General features: G+C 33.6%; 1 protein-coding gene across 2 annotated transcripts; it reads left to right on the forward strand.

Moving 5' to 3' along the window:
- Positions 1 to 936: 936 nt before the first annotated feature.
- On the forward strand, positions 937 to 5631 carry LOC129285450 (lipoxygenase 3, chloroplastic-like). 2 transcript variants are annotated; one of them, XM_054921165.1, is made up of 8 exons: positions 937 to 1466; positions 1589 to 1854; positions 1964 to 2183; positions 2457 to 2738; positions 2833 to 2921; positions 3070 to 3479; positions 3587 to 3853; positions 3938 to 5631. In XM_054921165.1, the coding sequence occupies exons 1-8, from the start codon at positions 1049 to 1051 to the stop codon at positions 4692 to 4694; spliced, it is 2709 nt and encodes a 902-aa protein (XP_054777140.1). In that variant the 5' UTR covers positions 937 to 1048; the 3' UTR covers positions 4695 to 5631. The 2 variants fall into 2 exon arrangements, with proteins under 2 accessions (XP_054777140.1, XP_054777139.1); XM_054921164.1 differs by having other exon boundaries at positions 1964 to 2204; positions 3938 to 5630.
- Positions 5632 to 23844: the final 18213 nt, after the last annotated feature.

Genomic DNA, 23844 nt, shown 5'->3' on the forward strand with positions numbered 1-23844 from the left:
TCTATCTCCGTCTCTTCTTTAGACTTTTGAGATTGAAGAGTTGTAATTATAATGATAGATATTTGAAGTGTTGTATTTTATTACTGTTAGACTTTTGAGTGGTAGGACTTGGTTGAATGTTTTTATAATTAATGTCTTTTTATTTAAATTGTATTATTTTAATCATGACCGGTTTGCCACCGGTTTAACCTCCAGTTCAACCCTAATTGAACCACTAATTCGTGACCCAGTGCCATGATCGGTTCAATGACCGGTTTGGTTTTACGTAACTTAGATTCACCCATTCCCTTTCACATCTTAATTTTTTTATTTTTAATCTTTATTTTTTTAATCTAATCCATTCTATTTCTTTCCGGTAACCAAATTAGACCTTATTTTTCAAATAAAGTTTCAAATGGAGTGGCCTGACAGACGTGAAGCAGAGCAATTCTGAGCAAGTAAAAAGTTCGTAGCCTTTCTTAGCAATATAATCACCAGTGAGATGCTTCTATTGGGATTGACACACTTTATGTTTATTTTTATTTGAAATTGATACAACTAATTTACAAAGAAATTCAGATGCTTCAAGCCGAAACCATGAACACGAACTTCATATAATTAAATAGTACGTGTGGGTGAAAAAGAAAGGGAACACCAACCACGATATTAATACACATTTGAGGAAGTACATTTTGTTTTGACCAGACTGCTTTACCATGTATAGCGATCAAAATACAAGCAAAAATTTAGACCTCAATAGTTATTAGTTGAATGGATTAACTTGAGTTCCCATATATAGCACGTTGTTCACATTCTGTCAGAGGATTCAAGAACTCTGTCCACATGCGTTGAAACGCGTTTAATTTGACTCCAACATGCGTGGAAACTTCTCCCTTTATTTTTCCTGGCTATAAATGCAAGTCTAGTTCACTTCCCAGATTAACAAGAGAACTAGCTAGTTCAAAATTTTTAGAGCTCAAGTCTCAAACCTTGAGGGACTATTTTACTTTAAACGCTGCACAAAGCGTAATCGCGTAGAAGAGAAATACACACAAAGACGTTTTCCAAGATGACCTTGACAAAAGAAATTGTGGGTCAATCAATGGTGGAAGCTTTTCGTTTGGATGCTTCAAAGAAACCATTTTACTTTAAGCGCTGCACAAAGCAGCAGCATAGAATTTCCTTGCCTCCCACTTTCAATTTCTCAGTTCATACAACAAAGGAGCAGAAGAAAAAGGTGGTTCCACAATCTGTCTCTCCTCTCTCAACTTTTACTGAGGGGACTGAGTCCAGGAGGGGCCTTCCTGCTAGGAAGCCGGTGTTGGAGACGGCAACAGTGACTTTGACTGCCATGGTAACTATCAAGAATAGCAAACATGCAGAGAATGAGATGATGTCGATAATGCTTCAGCATTTTGAAGCTTTCAACAAAACCACGTCTGGGAGAGCCATGGTTATGCAGTTAGTGAGTACTGAAGTTGACCCTAGTAAGCTTTTGTTTTATTTTATCCTTTCTCTTGTTAGATACCACACGTAATGTTTTATACCACGCTTATCTAGATAAATTTATTATTAAATTGGTTCTCAAATTGTATGTGTGAAAATGAAGGAACAATGGAGCCAAAGGTGAGCAAAAACGCTGTATTGGAGTGTACGAAGGACGTGAAAGTTGGGAATCCCAGGACCACTTACAAAGTAGAATTTGAGATTGATTCAGATTTTGGGTTACCAGGAGCAATCACTGTGGTAAACAAATGTGAAAAGGAATTCTTCTTGGAAAACATTGTGGTTGAAGGCATCTTCCATTTTCCTTGCAATTCTTGGGTTCAACCTGAGAAGCTTCATCCGGAGAAGAGAATTTTCTTCACCAACAAGGTAATTAAATGCATGTTGTAATGTATTGATTTTCTTTCTTTGTAACCATAATAAATTGAGACTGGTTGATTGATGTTGTTAATTTGCTGTAATGTAATGTTCCAAACAGGTTCATTTACCTTGGGAGACTCCGGCGGGTCTAAGAGACCTCAGAAAAGAAGAGCTAAGGCAGGCAAGAGGAGATGGTGAAGGTGTTAGAAAACATGGTGATAGGATTTATGACTTCGAAGTGTACAATGATTTGGGAAATGCAGACAAAACAAGACAAGATCATTTAAGGCCAACATTTGGTGGGCATCAATATCCCTTCCCTAGACGATGCCGAACAGGTCATCCTCCTTCTGTCTACGGTGAGCTGTCACCCATCAACTTCATATCATGATTGGGACCATTGAATCGTGCAAAAGAAAATAAAATAACTTAATAATTCACCGAATTAAACTGTACCCTCATTTATCAAGATTTAGATATAAGTTTGGGAAATAAAGCTAAGCCATTAATTAACTTGTAAAGAATAACATTTTATATTTTATATTAATTTTGATGACTGTGAAAGTTTTATAAATAATTTATCCTTTTTTTTTTATTCAAAACTATTGCAGACCAGAAAGTTGAGTCGCCAGTAAATGCATTCAATGAAACGTATGTGCCCAGAGATGAAGTATTTGATAAGATCAGAATTGAAGCTCTTGATGTGGAAAGGACTAAAGGAATAACTCGAAATCTTATTCCTTTCTTCAAAACTTGTGTCACAAAATGTGGAACTTTTAAGCAGTTGTCAGATGTTACCAGCATTTACAATGGAAAGTGTGAAGGTGCAAGCAATAAGATCCAAGATTCTTTGAATGAGTACTTCAAATTCAGCACCCCAAATATTATCAGAGGTATGTTCAGCAAATTTTATTATGCAAAATTTTAACTCACTGTAAACTTTTGAATTGTTAAAGGTATTAAGTACACAACTATCAATGATTGTAGGAAATAACAGTGGTTTTTGCATACGAGATGAGGAACTTGGCCGCCAGACGTTGGCTGGCATCAACCCTCTCAGCATAAAAAAGCTCGAAGTAAGTATATAAATAGTCTAAATAAAATTTATCTTATTATTAATCTAAGTTTTTCCTCTATGCATAGTGATCTTTTTATATGTTTCCTTCAAAAAATATAACCAACCTAATTGGTAGATTAGTTCCTAACTTCCCTAAACTTTTGTAGACCTTTCCTCCAAAGAGTGATTTAGACCCATCTCTATGTGGTTCACAAGAGTCAGCTCTCAAAGAGGAACACATTTTGCCCTTCCTCCATGGAATGTCTGTAAAAGAGGCTTTGGAAGAGAAGAAGTTATTCATATTGGATTACCATGATGCTTATATCCCATTTCTCAAAGGCATAAATGCTCAAGAAGATAGAAAGGCTTATGCGACTCGTACCATTTTCTTCTTGACCCGTCTAGGAACATTGAAGCCTATAGCAATTGAGCTCAGTCTTCCAGAAGGATATCCAAATCATTTGTTCAAACAAGTCCTAACTCCTCCTGAGGATTCCAACTCTTATTGGTTGTGGCAACTTGGCAAAGCACATGTTTGCTCCAATGATTCCGGAGTCCACCAGCTTGTCCAACACTGGTAAATAACTCTATAAACCTAATCTCTATTGAGATATTTTTTGTTCAAAGCAATTATTTGATCAAATTTTAATGGCTAAAATTGAAATCATCGTTGAACATATACAGGTTGAGAACCCACGCATGCATGGAACCGTTTATTATAGCAGCTCATAGGCAATTGAGTGTGATGCACCCTGTTTTCAAGCTTCTAAAGCCACATATGAAAGACACCTTGCAAATAAATGCCTTAGCACGTGAAGCTCTCATCAATGCTGGAGGCATTATTGAATCTGACCTCTCTTGTGGTAAATATTGTAACCATATTGTTTCTGCTGCCTACAAAGATTGGTGGCGTTTTGACATGGAAGCCCTTCCTAACGATCTTATCAGAAGGTTTGAATTTTAAACTCACATTTCTTAATCTCAATTTAGGATATTCTACAAAACATAAAGATTAATGAACTTTTAATAATGCAGAGGATTAGCTGAACCTGACCAAACCAAACCCTACGGACTGAAATTGCTCATCGAAGACTATCCTTACGCAAATGATGGCCTTCCCATTTGGTTTGCGATAGAGAAATGGGTTAGGACCTATGTAACTTACTATTATCGCGATGGGCTTATGGTTCAATCAGATTATGAACTTCAGGCTTGGTATAGCGAGGTAATCAATGTTGGCCATGCAGATCACAAACATGCAAGCTGGTGGCCTAAACTATCAACTCCTAGTGACCTCATTTCTGTCCTCACAACTCTAATTTGGATTGCATCAGTACAACATTCTGCTGTGAACTTTGGGCAGTACCCTTATGGAGGGTATGTCCCCATGCGTCCCCCATTGATGAAAAGGCTATTACCTAAAGAAGATGATCGAGAGTACAAAGAGTTCATGAAGGACCCAGAGGGGTATCTTTTGAGCTCAATGCCTAACTTGTTTCAGACCACAAAGTTTTTGACCGTGGTCAACATTCTTTCACAACATTCTACAGAGGAAGAGTATTTGGGACAAAGGAAGAATCTTTCAGATTGGTCTGATGATCATGAAATCATAGAGGCATTCTATAGGTTGTCAATGGAATTAAAAAGAATAGAAAAGGAGATTGAGAAGAGAAATAAAGACACAAATTTGAGAAATAGGTATGGGGCTGGAATTCCACCATATGAGTTGCTCATGGCTAGTTCTGGTCCCGGAGCCACTTGTAGAGGGGTGCCTAATAGCATAAGTATATAAAGACATGATAGTTTGAAATTATTTTGGGAAATATTTCTTCTTCGCCCTCATTTGGGCCAATTACAGGTTTACGGTTTGGTTAGAGAAGTGTATGTATGACATCCTGTGAAGGAAGAATGAGTGCATCATTGAGACACTATTCTTGCGCGCATAATGTAATGGATGATAAATGAAATCATTGATTGTTTTAGTTTTGATGTTCTAATTTTAAGTTAAAGGGAATATATAAATATACCATAATTTTTATGAACAAAATTAAAGTACTTTTGCGTATCCAAATCAATGCATCCAATGAAATAATGAAATCAATCTAAATATCAAAAGTGATTGATTAAGTTACTCAATTATACAAAGAAATATGCAAAGAACAAAATATAAATTATATGCTCAGTTCATGAAAATTGAAATTATGATTGTGGTGAAAAAAATAACGCTGTCACACGTGTTAAAAATGATTTAAAATCTCTAAAGTTGTGATTTTTATTGTCCTTTCATTACGTGAAGCATGGCTATTATCCATGATTGCAAGGAGCATGGCATGTGGATAAACATGTACAGTTATATGGTTTTACAAATTCTGTAATAATTAAAAAAGAAGAAGAGAGAAGTAAATAAAACTTAGAACATGATTTGTCAAACACATTAGTTACCCGTGATTAATGGCTTATCCAATTCATGATTATGTATTACGATAGTAAAGTATTATAAACGCCATATAATCCAAGTCCATTGTTTCTTGGGTGAAGAGGTTTGCCAAAAAACAAAAAAACAAACAAAAGAAAAGAAACTAGAAAAAAAAAAGATTCAGTTTAGATGTCATCTTTTAATCTGTTTAAGGATAGAGAGTTATGAATGTCTGGACTTACGCATTTCATCTTGTACATTTTTGCAGCTATACGGTTACCATCTTAATATATAGTGGTAATAGTTGTTTGGTGAAAGATTTGAGAAATGCAACTAATTGAATGGGATAAAGATGCTTAGTAATGTCACATAAGATATGGTAGAATTTGTTTCTTTTCTATAGAAACACTTAAAAACCTTGAATATTGTTTATATTTGTGTATGTCGCATATTTATTTGGAGGGCTTAAGTGATGCTGTTTGTTTTAGACCATTCGTTGCAGGCGGATGGTGCAGTTTGATGCAACAAATGTGAGGAAATGTAAAAGCCAGATTCTGCAGTTTGTATTGGCAAATTTTGAGTGAGGTTGAGAGAGAACTGAGGGAGTGGCACTGGATGAACTCTATTAGGATTTGCTTGTAGGGAGTTTTGGACGATATTTAAGGCATTCAAGAACTTGGGTAAGCTTCCTAATTCATTATCCTCTCTTCTTCTTGAGTGTGGGCATAGATATGAAATGTATGAGAGTTTCAGTCCTTCCTATGATTTAAATAAAGTCTATGGCTGCTATTGTATGTTTCTAGCATTAAGCTTCGGACAATGGAATACTATTAATGAGGGGTTAGAGCTAAATCTTAATGTTAAATAATTAAATTTAGGCTAATGAGGATAGCTAATAGTGCTAGCTAAGCTCATTGATGATTAAATGTATTAAGGAAAGTGAATTTTGTTGCTGTCTTTACTTAATCATGCTTAACAAGGGATTAAGGCCTTAACTATGATTAGGATTAATTAATATCTATTAGTCATTAATGATAATGACACATGATTCTAATTGTAGATTGACCATTCTTGGAGCTATTTGTGCATCATTTGGAAGCTCTTTTAGAATTCAAATTGTACTCTTGAGGTGATAACCTAAGGATTGAGGTAATTGAGAGTTAAATTATTATATATGTCTGTATGTGCATTTATAAGCTTAATATATTTTGTTATGAAATGGTATGATATGGTTAGAGCTTGTCATTTGTGCAAATAGTTGAATCATATGTTTGGAATGTTAGTGTGAAAATAAATGGTTTTATGGTATGTTATAGAAAATGCACGTGTGAATATGGCTTAATGAATGTGACATTGACCATATGTTGAGTAGTGTGAAACCATATCTATCAATAAATATGACTTGTCGATGATTATGTTTCCATAAGCTAATGTATTAGATTTAAGTATTGTAATTGGTTTATGATTAATGATAGAGGTCATTACAATAGTAATCATGAATTACACTAAGTCTTAAGGGACTTGATTATAGGTTATGAATTTTGCGAGACTTATTTATAAATAAGTCTATTGTAATGGATCTGTTCATAATTTTTTCTTAAAAAATATAATGTACTTCTAATAAAAATATGAATAGATTGACAACGGAGATAGAAAAGAAAATAAAATGCTTCCTTTCATTCTATTTGTAAGTCACTTCAAGCATATTTTACTAGAATAAAGGAAAACATTAAATTTCGTTAACTCTGTTTTAAAATTTAAAATTTTTCACCTTTCTCCCCTAATACGGAAAAACAGGAATCATTTTTAATTATTTTTCCTAACATTTAATAAAATCTAAAAAAAAAGATGAACATAAAAATAACGAAGTACCTTATAATAGAGCCAAAATTAATTTTCTTTCTTTATCTTACATATAAGACCAGAGAAGTAAAACATGCACTAAGATTCAGTGATGAAATGGGGTTTGCTACACATTAGGCCAACAGGGAGAGAAGATACGATGATAGAACCTGAGCAAGAAAATGAGAACAAGAAAAAACACATTGAAATAATTAAAAAAAATGAAAAAATGTTTATATTTAACAAAAAACAAAAAAAAAAACAGAAGACCGAATTTAGTGTCAAATAATTTTAAGTTGTCAGTGAATTAGTTCCCTTTCATTGACTAATTAATAGAAAAAATAAAAATGTGATGTATATGGAAAATACGTAGAAATAGGTGCATAAGAATATATAAAATTAAAAGCTGATTAAAACAGGTGAAAATTCTCTTATCTTGCTTTTCCATTATCTTCCCTTCTTTTTCCTTTTTAACCATTATATCAAAATTTGGATGGTTTAAATTTAATCTCTTATAAAATTATTATTGAAATGTTAAAGCATAAAATAAAAAATATTAAAATCCAAATTTTTAAAATTTAATATGAACAATTTAAAAATATGATAAAAATAAAAAAAGAATATAATATAGGAAATTAAATTTGGATTATCATAATCTTGATCTGATGGTTATAAATTAAGAAGAAGATGAGAAATGGATGGGAAAGGAAGAGGAGGAAATCCTCACCTTAGACACATTATTTCAGGGGTAATTTATTTAAGGGTTAAGGTTGATTGTTATCCTTGAAATTTTTTTTTTAAAAGAGCACTGGATACTTCATATTGATAAGTGAGGCAATATTCTCCATGAATTATTTTTCCAAAAAGCAAAAATTTCCTTTTACTAGTCACCCATTAAGTTTGCTATTTTCTTTTTGTTTTTTGGTGAAAAACTTTGCTATTTTCTATTGACATGGCATGCGTATGAGACCCATGAGCTCTGACAAGTAGGATTCTAACTATGTTATTTGGTGTTAGTTTACTGCCAGATTCTTTTTCACAAGTGCTGTGCATTCTAAAGTTATGTTAAAATAAAATTTAATAAATATTTTTAAAATATTAAACATTTTAATATTTAAAATATAATTTAAATATTATTATTTATAAATATTTATAAAAAATTTATAAATTATTTTGTAAATATTAACAGCTCTAACTGTATTTTCAAAAAACTATAGATGATTTGTAAATTGTGTATGAAGATTTGTAAACAACAACATTTACAAATAGATTACAAATAAATTAACGTATAAAAAGATTAATATTGATTAAGTTACTTAAATCTTTTAGATTCATTCCCTGGGGTTAAGGTAAAAGTTTGGTTTTTTTTTATGGACCCTTTTATTTATTTATTTATTTATTGGGGGGATTTTAACCGTTGTTAGTAACCTTGTCACAACTTGCTGGGATATCAAAATAAACTCTGCACTGATATTGAAACAAAAAAGGAAAAAAAAACACTAAAAATAAACTTGCTGAGCAGATTGTTTTAAATTTCTTAATATGTACAAACATTAATTAGTTGTTATAAATTTCTCACTTTTTTTTTGTTTTGCTTAATTTTGTTGTTGTTTATTTATTATTATTATTACTATTATTATTATTATTATTATTATTATTATTATATCGTCTTGAACATTCAGATAAATCCCTCACGCGGTTAGATAAAATGAACTTGGACATTTCCACGTTCATCAAAAGGACAAATTTACCTTTCCACAAAGGAGGAATAAAAACAAAAAGAAAAGTACATACGTACTTGTATGCACATGGGCAAGGCAAGCAATTGACGGAACTACGCACAGAAGCAAGATTAAGACAATATAAATTCAAATTTTTTAATTTATAATTTCAAAATAATAAATCTATTTATTTTTCCAAATTAACAAATATAGAATCATCTTTAGCATACATTTTATGTGTACTAAATTTAAAATAATTAATGTATGAAAAATAAAATAACAAATGAATCAAAATTTGGACCATCTAGTCTCCCATTCGAATTTGATGAACTTCACTTCAGAAGTTAAATCCCAATCAAGCATGCCCACTTGGTCAGAACGTATCGTTAAGTACCCGCACGACTAACTAGTATATTTGTGTTTTGCCTTTTTGAGCCAATAACGACTAAAAAGTATATGACAGCCACACACACCAATGTAAAGATTAAAATATCCACCGCTAGTTTAATCAAAACAAAAAACAAAAATTACATCTACCGCGGCCATGAACATGGTTCAGCTCGGTGGCCCCAACTTAGGTTGGAGATTTTCAATATCTATGAAGGTGAGCTCATTGGCCTGGCTTGCCTAACTTGCAACCCATGGTGATGACAAGTTAACTCGCAAACCCATGAGTTGGCCAACTTTTCTTAAGAAAATATTTTTAAATTATTTTTGTTAATAATTTTAGTTTTAATAAAGGGATAAATGAAGAAATTGCCTCTTGAACCTTAGGGCCATTAACACCATTTACTTATTATGTAAATTATTTTTTCAACTTTTGAAAATAATGCAATTTGCCCTTACTGTTAATATAAATTAACTTTGATTGTTAGTTAACAAGAAATGACCAAAAAAGACCTCAAAAATTACAAAATGACAAAAAAAAAGGTTCTTTCATGCAATTTTTTGGGTCCTTTATTGTAATTTTTTAGTCCTTTTCTATAATTTTTTCTATCATTTTCTATCATATATTTTTTAGTCAATGAATAGTTAAAGTTTACTTTTGTTAATGATAAGGGCCAGATTACATAATTTTTAAAAGTTAAGGGATAATTCGCATAATAAACGAGTTTAGAGTTATCATGTTATTTGATCTAAAGTTTATGAGATAATTTGTTCATTTACCAAGCAAACCAGAACAGGGCTCTAGCTACACTACAAATGCAGGCTCCCTCCAACAAGATGGATCTACAATGATTCTAAGGGTAGGTTAATTAGCTCAGGCATTTCATTTTGAACCTATTGAACATAATGACTTATGATATTATGTTTAGTTACGTTTAAGTTTTGATAATGACAAATATAGATTAGTTTATGATATACTTATGCCTAATCGTTTTCATATATATAATAGTTAACTATGATTATGGAACAAGTATTTTAAAGTGTTCTTACCTATATTGTTCCATAATACTTTTATATCCAAGGATATTCAAAATATTATCTTTTATATATAGGATATAAGGCTTTTCATATGCATAATACTATAACCTTCACATTTATACTTATGTGCATATTGTAATGTTCGCCTTGACATTATCAAAATTTACCACACAATCACAGCAAACAATCACAATTAAGAGCAATGATTGCTCCTAAACTTACATTATCTATATAAGGGTTAAAACTAATAATTGTTAGAAATAATTTTGAAATATCTAGGATCCTATAAAAAACCTTCAAATTTATAGTTTGAGTTCAAACTTAATGATTTATAAAGGTACTGGAAGTATGGAAAAGTTTTGGGAAGAAAAACACTTGAAAACAAGGCCAAAAATGTCATTTTTGAGTATTTTAATACATGTGCTACGGCTCGTGATCCATTCATTGCGGCATGTCACACAAAAAGGCAAATTTGGCTATTGTACCATGTGCCACGGTGCACGTGTCCATGTCATGACAGCTTTTTGGGACAAACTTCAAACATGTGCCATTTTTGCATTCAATATCTGATTGGAGTGATTCAAGGCCCACGCAAAGTTTATTCAATATGCTAACTAATGGTACAAGTTTTATTACGATTCAACACTGTATAAGAATTTTAGATACTCGGATGCAAAAGCAAGTTTTTAAAGCGATTATTAAACATCCAAGTACCCAAAACTCAAAACTTATACCATTAATCCATTTTGCGGCTTGAACCAAGTCCAAACTAAAATACATTTGATTAAGCATTTAAACACACAAAAACATACCAAACACAAAATTTGGCCACTTAATGCCAATTTCACCTAATATGACCAAATTGCAAAATCAATACCACATACACTATTTAGGGTCTATTGCCACATAACACATACATATACATTATCACCACGTGTATACAACATTCCTTGCACTTATATTAGTATTTTAGTCTATCACTACAAAAATCACCGCACATTCACATCATATATAATATTAGGCTAAAATACAAAATAACATAATATAATACAAGTGCAACCAATCAAAATGATATGCATTCCTCGTTGGCAACATATAGTATCATATCACAAGTTTATGTACACCGCTTAAACCAAAATTGGGAATTACTATTCGTGATGTAGCAAATATGCTAATCCTTGCCTGATTCCTTCCCCTGCTTAAACTTAACGGTGGAACCTGTAAAATAATAACCACGGGGTGAGATAAAAATCTTAGTAACTAAGATAATCTACATTATTGATTAACATGTTAAGTTATAAATAAGCCTTGAAATAAGCATAATAAACACACCATATACAATTACCACAACTCAAATGCATGATCACTAATCATTCGATCCTCCAGTACTCCCGACCAAACTAATAGGCTATTTCATGTAACCAAATCACATGTATGCTCCCAAACTCACCATCCATGGTAAGACTACCTAGCCAAGGTGTCCTAAATCACTTCTGACTACAGGTTCCCCTATTACAAGTAATTAAGGTGTCATTACTCCAACACTGCATCCTACGCATGCTAAGGAGTATAGTCTCCAACTCTGCATTCTTCTGGGTACTAAGGAGAGTAAGTCTCCAACACTGCACCCTTTTTCGGCCACTAAGGAGAAATATGACCTGCACCTGGCCTCTTGAGGTGTAGCAGTGCCATATAGACTTAATCTCTACTAACTCCACTAGGGTAACCACCCACCCTCTAATATGCTACATTTCACTACATATCTCTACTTGACCATGCATAAACCACTTTCTAAACAAATATAAAAAATCTTACCACTTACTTCAAAAACAAGGAATTTCACAAATCAATACTCTACTCATTAATATTTAACTTTTATAAAATTTATATATATATATATATATATACAAATCATAGAAAAACAACTTGAGAATAACTTATATAAGGTAATAAATAATGCAAATTATCTAGTTTCCTTAACCCTTTTATCACTAAAAGAGTTACCCATGGTATTAAATTTCTTCTTGTGCCAAGGCAAGTTTTCTCACACCACAATCTACATCAATAAGTACTATATATTAATTTTTAATCAACACAAGCACTATTAGCTATCAATAACATCCCAATTCTCCCACTTCTCACTCATATTCTTAACAAAGAGGCTTGTCAAGATTACAATTTGCTCACACAATCCCCTCAAGCCTCCCTCTCACTCTATCACAACATAACACTTAATATCTCAACTTATCACACTTTAAAACCCCATGATCAAGTTAGGGCTTGATCCAACTTTCATCAAACAATAAAGTAGCTTCATATTACCACTTATCCAAGGTTAAGAAAATTAAATCAAACCTTTAAAATTAATTTAAATCTTTGAAATATAGACCTATAGCTTAATCCATTCAGAGAAAATTCTCCCACTTTCAAATTCCATGGAAAATGAGATGAAAAGGTAGAGGAGAATGGTAGAAAACTTACTCAAGAGTTTGAAGGCCCAATTTATCTTCAAAATCCTCTCAAAATGATGCCCTAACAATGCCCAAAGCTTTTCCCTTTGTGTTCTATGTTTTTCCCCCACAATAACTACCTTTTTTAATGATTTTCAAAATTTATGCTATCTGTGCTGTGCCGTGCACCGCAGTGCATGACGCACAAGTCGCGGCTCATGACGCAATGAGCAAAATGTCATTTTTGCTCTCCTTAATGCCACCTGACTTGATGCAACTTCTATCTTAACTTAATTTAGAGCCAAATATGACCTAAAAAGCCAATTAGTAACCCAAAAACATAATTAAATTAATTAATCATCTTTTTAACTAATTTACCCCTTAATTAGTCAATTTTTATAGATTTAAAATTTTTGGATGTTACACATATAGATACTCAGACTAACCATTTTGCACATATCACATCATTTAAGGTTATCCAAAGTCAAGGTGAGAGTGAATATGAAGAGGTAGAAACTAAAGTCATCATTTTTATGCTACACTCATGATTGAAGAATATAAAGATGAAGGGAAGGATGTATGATCTGAGCTTAAGAAAAATGAAGACATTCATACAAGTTTAGATGCACCTTATAAGCCTTGGACTTGATAGGTATAATATCATTAGGTTAGAAGTCTTTATGTTAAACTCATTGATTTAGATATGTAATATTGGCTCAAGATATTTTAAATCAAAACATGCATTTTAGTTTTAAAATGAGATGTAATTTTTTATAATCATGTTTTTCTTTTATGATCATATATATCTCACAAGATTTGAAATGTTTTGATTATTAACTCCATAAAGTTTTCAAATTCATTCTATTTACTCAAAATGGAGTTAAGTTAAAAAAGTTATGAACATTTAAAGTCTACGCTTTAAAATGAGAATAGTGTAGAAAATTAGATTTGACCTTTGGTTATGTTCTTTGTCATATCTCTCACTATACAAATCTTTTAATGTGAATTAGATCTCATTTGAAAGTATAATCTATAAGCTTTTCAATGATAGTTAATTTATTTAAAATGGAGTTCTACTAAGAAATATATGAATTTTAGAATTTGAGCATTGAGATATTAATTTTGGATAGCATTTAATTTTAACCTTTGACCATTCTCTTAATTATATCTCCAAAAGTAAGTTGAATTTAATTATAAAACTTGATTTATCCTAGCAATTGACCTTGATGTATGCATACCTTGCCCTCTCAGCTATTATTGGGCTCAAAAGACCATTTGCCTTGCGTTAGAGGGGGTGAAGGAAGAAAGAGGAGATATGGTGGTTCATTATGCCACCCTCAAGACCTTTGATTTTTAAGAACTTTATCCCCCAAATGTGTAAGATTTAATCTATTGTTTTAATTTCTTTCTTTATTTTGTTGTTCAGGTGTGAGGCCAACAACCTTGGTTATTTATTTCATTTTCTTTCTAACCTTTGTTTAGCTGTTGGGCCAAAGTTCAAATATTTTGTTGAATTGACTATTGTTTTCCTAATAGTAGCAGTAGCAGTAGCAATAACAATAAGCCTTACTTCACTACTAGTACAAAATAGGAAATTTAAACCCCCATATCTATACTGGTTATAGTGCTTACAGTGTAGAGATTAGAGGTGGTGGCATTTTTATAAATAATTTTTTTTGATACAATATCTACACTGGTTCTAGTCCTAACTAGTGTAAATATATAAATCTACACCAAGTTTATTCTTAACTGGTGTAGATATGTCTTATATTTTATAAAAAAATTTCTTTTTTTATCATATCTATACCATTTACCCAATATAACTGATGTAGATATACTATAATTTTGTTTTTTTATTTTTTATTAACATATCTATATGGTTACACATATAAATGATATAGATATACTTAATTTGTATTATTTTTTATTCTAAAATTTTACAATATGTACACTAGTTACTCCATATAATTGGTATGGATATGTTTTTTTAGAATTTCCTATACCCATATCTACGCCGAGTATTTCTTTTAACTTGTGTAGATATGGTTTAATTCAAAACCCTTTTGCTTCCATCAGTTTTTGAAATCCTAGAATTGCACCGAGAGACAACTCTGATCTTCCTCTCACCCCCTCATTCCTTCACCCTTCTTTATCATTGCATCATCACTAGTAGTCATGGGTACATCAAGATCAATCCTTCGTCCACAAAATCGTCAAAAGCCCTCACCCTTCTCTACTCAAGTTCTCTTGCAATTGTTCGAGCTTTCTTGTTTCTTTATCTTCATTTTTGTCTTTCATTGTTGGTAATTGGGTTTTATGTTGCTGGTGTTCTAAGGTGAGGAGCTTTGATCCTTTATTTACTATTGTTGAGTGCTTGTGTTGTGGATTGAGATTGTAAAATCTTTCCCTTCTTTTCTCTACTGTCGCATACTATTAGAGGTTGATAGAGATTCTCAAACTTTAATGGATTGATGAAACAAGGAACTGAAAGCAATTCTTTGTAATGAAACTAGTAGTTGCAAATCAGCTATACTTTCTTTCCCTGTTTACCATTCCAGTGTTGTGCCTATCCCTTGATCCCAAGTATATGTGGTGCCCATATGATCCTTGTTTACCTTGGCTGTGTATTGCTTATTTGTGAGAATTAACTTCATAAGAAACATGGATTGGCTTGGTATTGCTTCTTTGTGAGAATTAAATTGAGTATTGTGAAAAAATTTAATTACAAAGTTTTTGTGTGTGATTAGTTGAATTTTGAGAGTTATTGTATATATGGTTGATAATTTATAAACCTGTATTTTATTTTGTGACTTGGTTTTTGAATGTATCTAAGATGTTTGATAAAATGTCTAAGTGTGAGTTTTGACACATAATGGCAAGATACATGTGTGGAATATGTTGTTATTAATTGAATAGTTATTAGAGGATAATTAATCTCTTTAGTGGAAGTTGAGAAGTTTGATTAGTTTAATTATTGTTTTAGGAAAAACCTTTGGAGAGGGAATTAAAGAGAGATAAGCTTGGTATTAGTTTGAACTTTGATGCATACAAGATGTTTGATAAAATTCTTGATAGAAAGAATTTTAGTATATGGTCAAAACAATAAATGTGATAATTCTATTAGTGATAATTAACTTGTTATGGAAGATAATTATTCTCCATAAGGAAAGTTGGAATTGAAAAAGAGGATTTTCAAAGAGAGTATTTTCATTGGTAATTCAAGTACCAAATTGCTATTTTTGTATTTTTATTGGAATTGAACTAGGTATTTTTGCTTGATTTTGAAGTTAAACAAAATGGGTTGTGCCTATATAAATATTCGATTAGGCTAGTTTATTTCTTATAAATTAAATTGTTGTGACATCATTACTAATTTATTTTTGTAATTCAAGTACCAAGTCTGAATTGTAAAGTCCTATCTTAACTCGAACTTTACCATTCCATACCACACAATCAAAAAATCAAAATTATAGTAATAGCCCTTTATTCATTTTCAAATCGCAGGATCCTGACTTCTTAAAACATATATTCAAATAAGAGGGCTAACAAAAGCGTAAATATAATCCAACAGCTCAAAAAGTCACAACATCTCAACCCTATAAAAGGGCCATGCACCGCAGCATGCAACACATGCGTTGTGGCATGTGGCATAAAACCACATATTCTATTTCTGATTGTGTCATATGCTGCGGCGGGCACATGATGCACTGCAGTGCACCTGAATGACAGCAAAAATGACAAACTTTCGGCGTGCATCATTTTTACACCCCACATCCGATTGGAGTAATTCAAGTACTCACATGAAGTTTACAACATATACTATCTAATGAAACAAGTTTAGACTTAATCTGATAGTTCGATCTAAAATTGAATAATTGAGTGTAAAAAGTCACTTTTTCTTTCAAAAATGTATACCCTAAGTGCTCAATTTGCATTTCTTGTCCCATTAGGCCACTTCGGGCCTTGAACTAAGTCTAAAAGGACCACATACACCTTATTGACACACAATACACATATATCACATCGATAGCCCATTTTGGCCTCTCAATGTCACATTACACAATTGTGGTCTTATATGAAGAAATCACATATATAGTCACATAATCACAACTACAATGAGACTTGTTTCACTTTCAACCCTCTGACTCTCACATATGGGGCTCTGCCTTACCATATGATCAGGAATCATAAATGTACTTGACTCTTCTGAATGGGGCTCCGCCTCACGATTTGTGTCGAGTTCATACCATTTGTGTTAATTTCTCATACAACAACACAAATCACATTCAAATCACAATCAACACATAATCATCACATTCATACACTAATGGAACAAGTTACAACACAATATGTACTTGCTTGATTCGCATTTAAGCCTACCCATGAACCATCTACTAGGGCACCCTTAGCACAATGCAATATAATACACATATACAAGCAAGTTTCTCATCATAGTTCAACATACAGTCACTTATGTACCCTGGTTGGCAACTTAACTTAATAACAACTTTTTACATTCATTTTTACTTAAAGGTAGTCATACCACTACCAATCGAGGCTACTCTCCCCTCGCTTCCTTTCTTGGTCTTCTCATGCTCTCTTCATCCATGTTTAAAAGTAATAGAATGAGACATACATTCCAGTAACTCAGAGGTTAACCCAACTATCGATTAGTAAGCAAAATCATAAACAAGCGATAAAGTAGAGTGTGTAATGATAAAAGCAATATCATATACATATATAGGAATTCATTCTCATCAATCTCATCATGCTCATGTAATGCATTCTTGGTTTTCCCTAGCAGAGTAAACTCTACACCCGGATCAGGACTTCCAGTCATAAGAAATAGGGCCTACCATGTCACTGCTCAGACCAGGTCATTCTTTTCATATGGTTGGTATCCTAAGTCTATCATAGCGGAGTCAAGCTCTACACTTTGGATCATCAGTATTTCTTAGCCTTATATAGAGTAGGACCATTACTCACTACCCTAGTCTAAGGTAACCTCATAGATCATTCAATATCATAGGTCTGTCATGGCGGAGTCAAGCACTATGCTCTGGATCATCAGGATTCTTTTCCTAAGTCCATCTTGGCGAAGTCAAGCTCTACGCTATGGATCATCAGGACTTTTTAAACCTCCTCATGGTAGGGCCGCGTTTCCCCCAACTATAATTTAGGGCATATCTTGCGGATGCGATACATATCAGTGCATGTGCCACTTCAAATTCATTTTACTCAATACTCACACACCCGCATGCATATACTTTCACAATACTGCTACTCTATCAATTCACAATTCACAATATAATGTGCGTAGTTATATCAAAATACTTGTAAATAATTTCAGAAACAAACAAGTAAAAAGGTTACTCCAGTTACCATTAACCCTTACTACTAAGGGTTACCAATCACACCAAGCTACCAAGGGCATAGATTTTCACAAGCAACTTTATAAGTGCTGAATCTACATAACACAGTACCCCTCAGTCAATTTCTAACACATTTCATAGGCATTAATTCAGCTAAATCGAATCCTCTAACATATAGAATAGTTCAATTGAACCCTTTTTAATTCACTTATCCATTATTTATAGTCATTAGCCCTATAGACTACTCAAACAACCATAATAATCTCCTAATCCATTCATTCACCTAATCCCTTACTATTAACCTAACTTTTAGGCCATTTTGAGCCTAAATGCTTAAAGCTTAACCATTCAACTCCATACTAGTCATAAAACTTTAGTTCTATATTTGATATCTCATTTTAACCCTTTCTTTTAGATTATAATACCTTGGAATCTCATGATTTGATTTCTCAACTAATGAAATTCAATGAAAAAGGGGTAGAACTTAAGCTTGGGATTGCATGATACTTACCCAACAAGTTACTAACTGAAGCAGACTCTGAACCTCAAGTTATGTCTTGCCGTAGCAGATCCACAGCTTCCTCACCTCTCACGCACATCTCCCCCTCTTTCTCTTTCTATTTTCATGATCTAACAAAGGCTTTAAGTAAAAATTCTGTAATATGTGCTATAGCACATACAGCTTTCGCTGCAGCACGTGGCATGGTGAGTTCAATCTTACTTATGCTCATGCATTATGCCTCGGATTGTTTTTCTACCCTTTAATCCTACCAATGTGATATCCAAAAAACACAAAATATCAATTTAAAACCCAAAACACAATCAATCCATTAATTACTAATTCACCCTTGATTAGCAACTAGTTCCTAGGTTTGAAATTCAGGATGTTACAATTCTCCCCTTCTTTAAAGGAATTTTGCTCTTAAAATTCAAACACAACTATAAACTCACCTTATGGGGACAAGTAAGGGCATTGCTTCCTCATACTTTCCTCCATCTCCCATGTTACGTCACCAAAAGCCATTCCTCGCCAAAACACCTTAACTAAATAGATAGTCTTGTTACGCAACTGCTTCTCTTTGACATCTATCTATTCCAGTTTAGTTTAGTAAGTTAGATTCTCTTCAAGCTCCATTTCTTTTAGCTCAATTACATGTGATGGATTCGGTTGATACTTTTTCAATTATGACACGTGAAACACGTCGTGTATTATGGATAAAGGCAATAAAACAATCTTATATGCTACAAGACCTACTCTACTTAGAATCTGATATGGTCTCATATAACAAGGTGTTAGTTTCTTGGCCCTTATAGACCTACTAATGCCAGTCAATGGCAAAATCTTGAGAAACACATGATCTATCAATTTAAACTCTAACAATTGATGCCATTTATTAGCATAACTCTTTAATGGCTCTAGGCAGTAAGAAGTTTTTTCTGAATAACCTTAATCTTCTCAATAGTTTGATCTATAATATCAGGACTAATCGCTCTCCTTTCACTCAATTCAACCCAACATAAGGGTGATTTGTACTTCCTCTTGTACAATCAGTCGTACAGTGCCATTTGAATACTGGAGTGAAAGCTACTGTTGTAGGCGAACTTAGCTAAAGGTAAATGGCTATCCCAGCTTCCTTTTTACTCAAGGGCATATGATTGTAACATATCCTCTAAAGTCTGTATTGTGCACTCAGTCTATCCATTAGTTTGTTGATGATAAGAGGTACTAAACCTCACTAAGTACCTATTTCTTTCTGCAATGCTCTCTAAAACCTCATAGTAAATCGAGGATATTTATCTGACACTATGTCCTTAGGTATACCATGTAATCTTACCACCTCTCTCACATATACTTCTATATACTTTTCCACATCATAGGTGGTCTTAACTAGTAAGAAATGTGCTGATTTCATCAACTAATCTATAATAACCACATAGAGTTATATCTTGTTTGAGTTCTCAGTAGACTAGACACGAAGTCTATCGAAATGCTATCATACTTCCGTTGGGAAATCTCTAAAGGTTGTACCATTCCACCCAGTCTCTAATGCTCTATCTTCACTTTTTAATATATAAGACATAAGCTCATAAACTCAGTAATATCCCTTTTCATACCTTGCTACTACCAATGCTTCTTCATGTCATAGTACATCATATATCTACTTTGGTGAGCTTCTTCTAACAATCTCCTTCTGACATCCTTACTTGTAGGTATACAGATTTGGTCTTTATACAGGATGAACCCGTCATCACTGAACTAAAATAAGGTAGTACGACCTTCCTCTATATCCTCTTGTACATTTGACAAAAACTTTTCTTTCAATTGGGCTTATCTCTTTCGAAAATTCATTAGAAATCATGGTTATGAATTACATTTAGAGTATAATCTGATGCCTCAAGCTGCACCTCTAGTAAAGACAATAACAACTGGTGTTCTTGAATAATCAATCTAGTCATATGTAACAATTTCTAACTCGAAGCATTAGCTACTACATTTGCTTTCCCTGGATGGTACTTAAATTCAAAGTTGTAATCTTTCAAGAATTCCATCCATCTCCTTTGCCTCATATTAAATTCTTTTTGATCCATAAGATACTTCAAATTCTTGTGATCACTGTGCACTTTAAACTCTACACTATAGAGATAATGTTATTAAATCTTAAGAGCAAACACTACAGTTGCTAACTCTAACTCATGTATTAGATAACTCTCCTCGTAAGGCCATAATTGTCTAGACGTATGTGCTAGCACTCGGTCTTCCTGCATCAACATACATCTTAGACCTTTCAAAGACACGTCTGTGTAAACCTCATAAGGCAACTATGGATCAAGAATAATCAACACCAGTGCCGAGGTTAGCTTTTCCTTAAGTTTCATAAAAGCAGCTTCACACCAATCATCCCAAATGAAAGGCTGATCCTTCCTCATCAATCTAGTCAAAGGAATAGCAATTTGCAAAAACCTTTGAATGAACCTTCTATAATAACCTGCTAATTCTAGAAAATATTAACTGACACCATGTGCCTGAGAAATCTTACCTCTCATAGCCATTATTCATATTTGCTCAATTGGGTGTATAAGTGGTTATCTCTCAGAATTCTTAGCACGATCCTCAAATGCCTTGTGTGCTCTTCCTCATCCTTAGAGTATATCAGTATGTCATCCAAGAACACGACAACAAATTGATCAAAGAGGGGATGAAATATACAATTTATGCAGTCTGTGAAAACTATTGGTGCATTCGTTAACCTGAATGGCATCACTAGAAACTTAGAGTGACCATATCAAGTGTGAAATGCTGTCTTAGACACATCCTCTGCATTCACTCTCAACTAACGGTACCTAGATCGTAAATCGATCTTAGAGAACACTGAAGCTCCCATTAACTGATATAGTAAATCATATATCTTTGGGAATGGGTACTTGTTCTTTATTGTCACCTTATTTAGTTGCTTATAATCGATCCACAATCATAAGCTGTCACCCTTCTTCTTCATCAATAGGACTGGCGAACCTCATGATGACACACTAGGGTGTATGAAGCCCTTTTCTAGTAACTCTTCTAGCTACTTCTTAATCTCCACTAATTCTGAAGGAGCCATTCTATATGGCTTTTGAAATAGGCTTGGTACCAGGTGCCAAATCAATAGAGAATTCTACTTCTCGTTCTAGTGGCAAACCTGATACCTCATCTACAAATACTTCTGGAAACTCATTCATAACTTGAATATCATCAACATTACTACTACCATTACTTTCCATTATAAAGAAAACTGCATAGGCCTGATAACCTTTAAGAACTAACCTCTCAGCTTGCACAACTGACAATAGTCTTGGTTGATTATCAGTGATCGTGGAAACTACAGCAGGAATCACATGAACTGGCAGTAATATCATCTTTCTGGCACAATCCAAAGTAACATTATTCCTTACTAACCAGTTCATTCCATTAATAACATTTAATCCTTGTATAGGAATTAGGATCAAATCTATTATCGAAGTTTTGCCCTTAAAGCACAACTCAACCGTTTTACACACCTTACTAGTCTTATCCAGTAATCCAGAAGGTATAGACACTTTAACCACATAAGGTAATTCATGCATAGGAAAATTTAACTTCTTCACACAATCATGCAACATAAACAAATGAGTAGCTCCTGAGTCAAATAGAGCCTCAACTCATTACTTACAAATAGAAATTGTACCTGTGATCAGATTTAGTGTTGTCTAAGCCTCCTCTTGAGAAACAGTGTAGACTCGACCTGGCACAACTGGTCACTACTCAGAAGCTCCCCCTCAATTCTTAGGCCAATCCTTCATAAAATGACCTATGCCACCATAGATGTGGCATGCCTAACACCTTCCAGGATGATTTTGCCCATAAATCGCACATACAGGTGAGCGTGCAATGATCACATGAGAAGTAGGGGCAGTACAGTCTTAACTTGACTATTGTGGAGCTCTAGAATCTCTAGGCCTACAAACCTCCTACCCTAGCCAATTACTTCTTAAGATTGTAATCCTCTACCAAATATCCTCTTGCCCGAGGATCTAAAACTACTGGCACTAGAATTGCCTCTCTTGAATGTTCCTCTAGTCAGGCCTAATGGAGTAGAAAACTACCCATATCTATCTCTTCTCTTCTCAACATTTGCCCCTCGACTTGCCTCACAGCTATTCGAAGCCGGTTGCAGGTTTCCTCATATGTAGCTTCTCACAACAAGGCAATTTGCCTTTGATAATCTAGATGTATATTTTCTATCAACCTCTTGGCTCTCCATTTGTTATCATCCTTCTTGTGTAGGTAAGTCATAAATTTGGAAAGCTAGTTGAACTTCCTCATAAATGACTCTTCATCTAAGTCAAAAAACCTTTCTCTGAACTACTCCCAGCTAAGCCAACTACTACTAGAGGATCTTACTAAATGCTACCAATGTTTGGCATCCTCAATCAGCTATATCGTGGCTAATACCACTCTTTGCTTAGAGGAACACAGAGTAACCCCAAAAATAATTTCCGTCCTCTCTATTCAGTTCTTTGCATCCCCCTCTCTCATACTACCATTGAAGGTCAGCGGGTTCAACCATGAAAAAGTCCTCTAAACTTAATGCATAAGAACCTCTTGATCTTCCTTATTAGTCACTAGCCTACTCCTCGAAGCATGGGAGGTCGTTGGCCTACTAGGTTGTTTATCAGGTTCTATTCTCTCTTTAACCTTAGGCCTTACCTCTTTCTTAGGCCTTAGCACCTTGTGATTCCTATTACAGTTTAAGGCATCATGGCTTGCTAAACTTCTTTGAATGTCCAGCATCACTTCCAACATGCGTGCCATGATAGGGTCATTAACCTGAGGTTGTTTTGATGGCACCTCTGGACCTTGCACATCTTGGGTATGCTGAGCCCGTGTGCATCGTGGAATTCTTCCATGTCCTCTCATAATTCTACAGTAATGCTACAATATAGCTATAGTAACTTTACGTACCTTTCTCCCCTCTTTTAGAGTAAAGGTAAAAAGTAAGTAAATAAGTGTTAGAGGCTGAAGAAAAGTAATAAATGTATAAAAGTTGCCAATTAATGCAATGTAATGCACAAAGAGGTCAAAACCATAGAAAAGTGATACCAAACTGTAAAGTCCCCCGGGTTTAAATTGTAAAGTCCCATCTCAACCTGAGCTTTACCATTTTACATCATACAATCAATAAATTAAAATTAGAAT

Source organism: Prosopis cineraria, unplaced genomic scaffold, assembly GCF_029017545.1.
Source record: "Prosopis cineraria cultivar Desert tree isolate PC_DT_omini unplaced genomic scaffold, ASM2901754v1 PC11, whole genome shotgun sequence".
NCBI classification, from domain to species: domain Eukaryota; kingdom Viridiplantae; phylum Streptophyta; class Magnoliopsida; order Fabales; family Fabaceae; genus Prosopis; species Prosopis cineraria.

Excerpts from the sequence above, each read along its gene's own strand:
- LOC129285450 (XM_054921164.1), top strand. The coding sequence starts at position 1,049 with ATGACCTTGACAAAAGAAATTGTGGGTCAATCAATGGTGGAAGCTTTT. Across the intron at positions 2,205-2,456 it reads TCATCCTCCTTCTGTCTACG|ACCAGAAAGTTGAGTCGCCA; the intron begins GTGAGCTGTCAC and ends AAACTATTGCAG. Across the intron at positions 3,854-3,937 it reads CCTAACGATCTTATCAGAAG|AGGATTAGCTGAACCTGACC; the intron begins GTTTGAATTTTA and ends TTAATAATGCAG.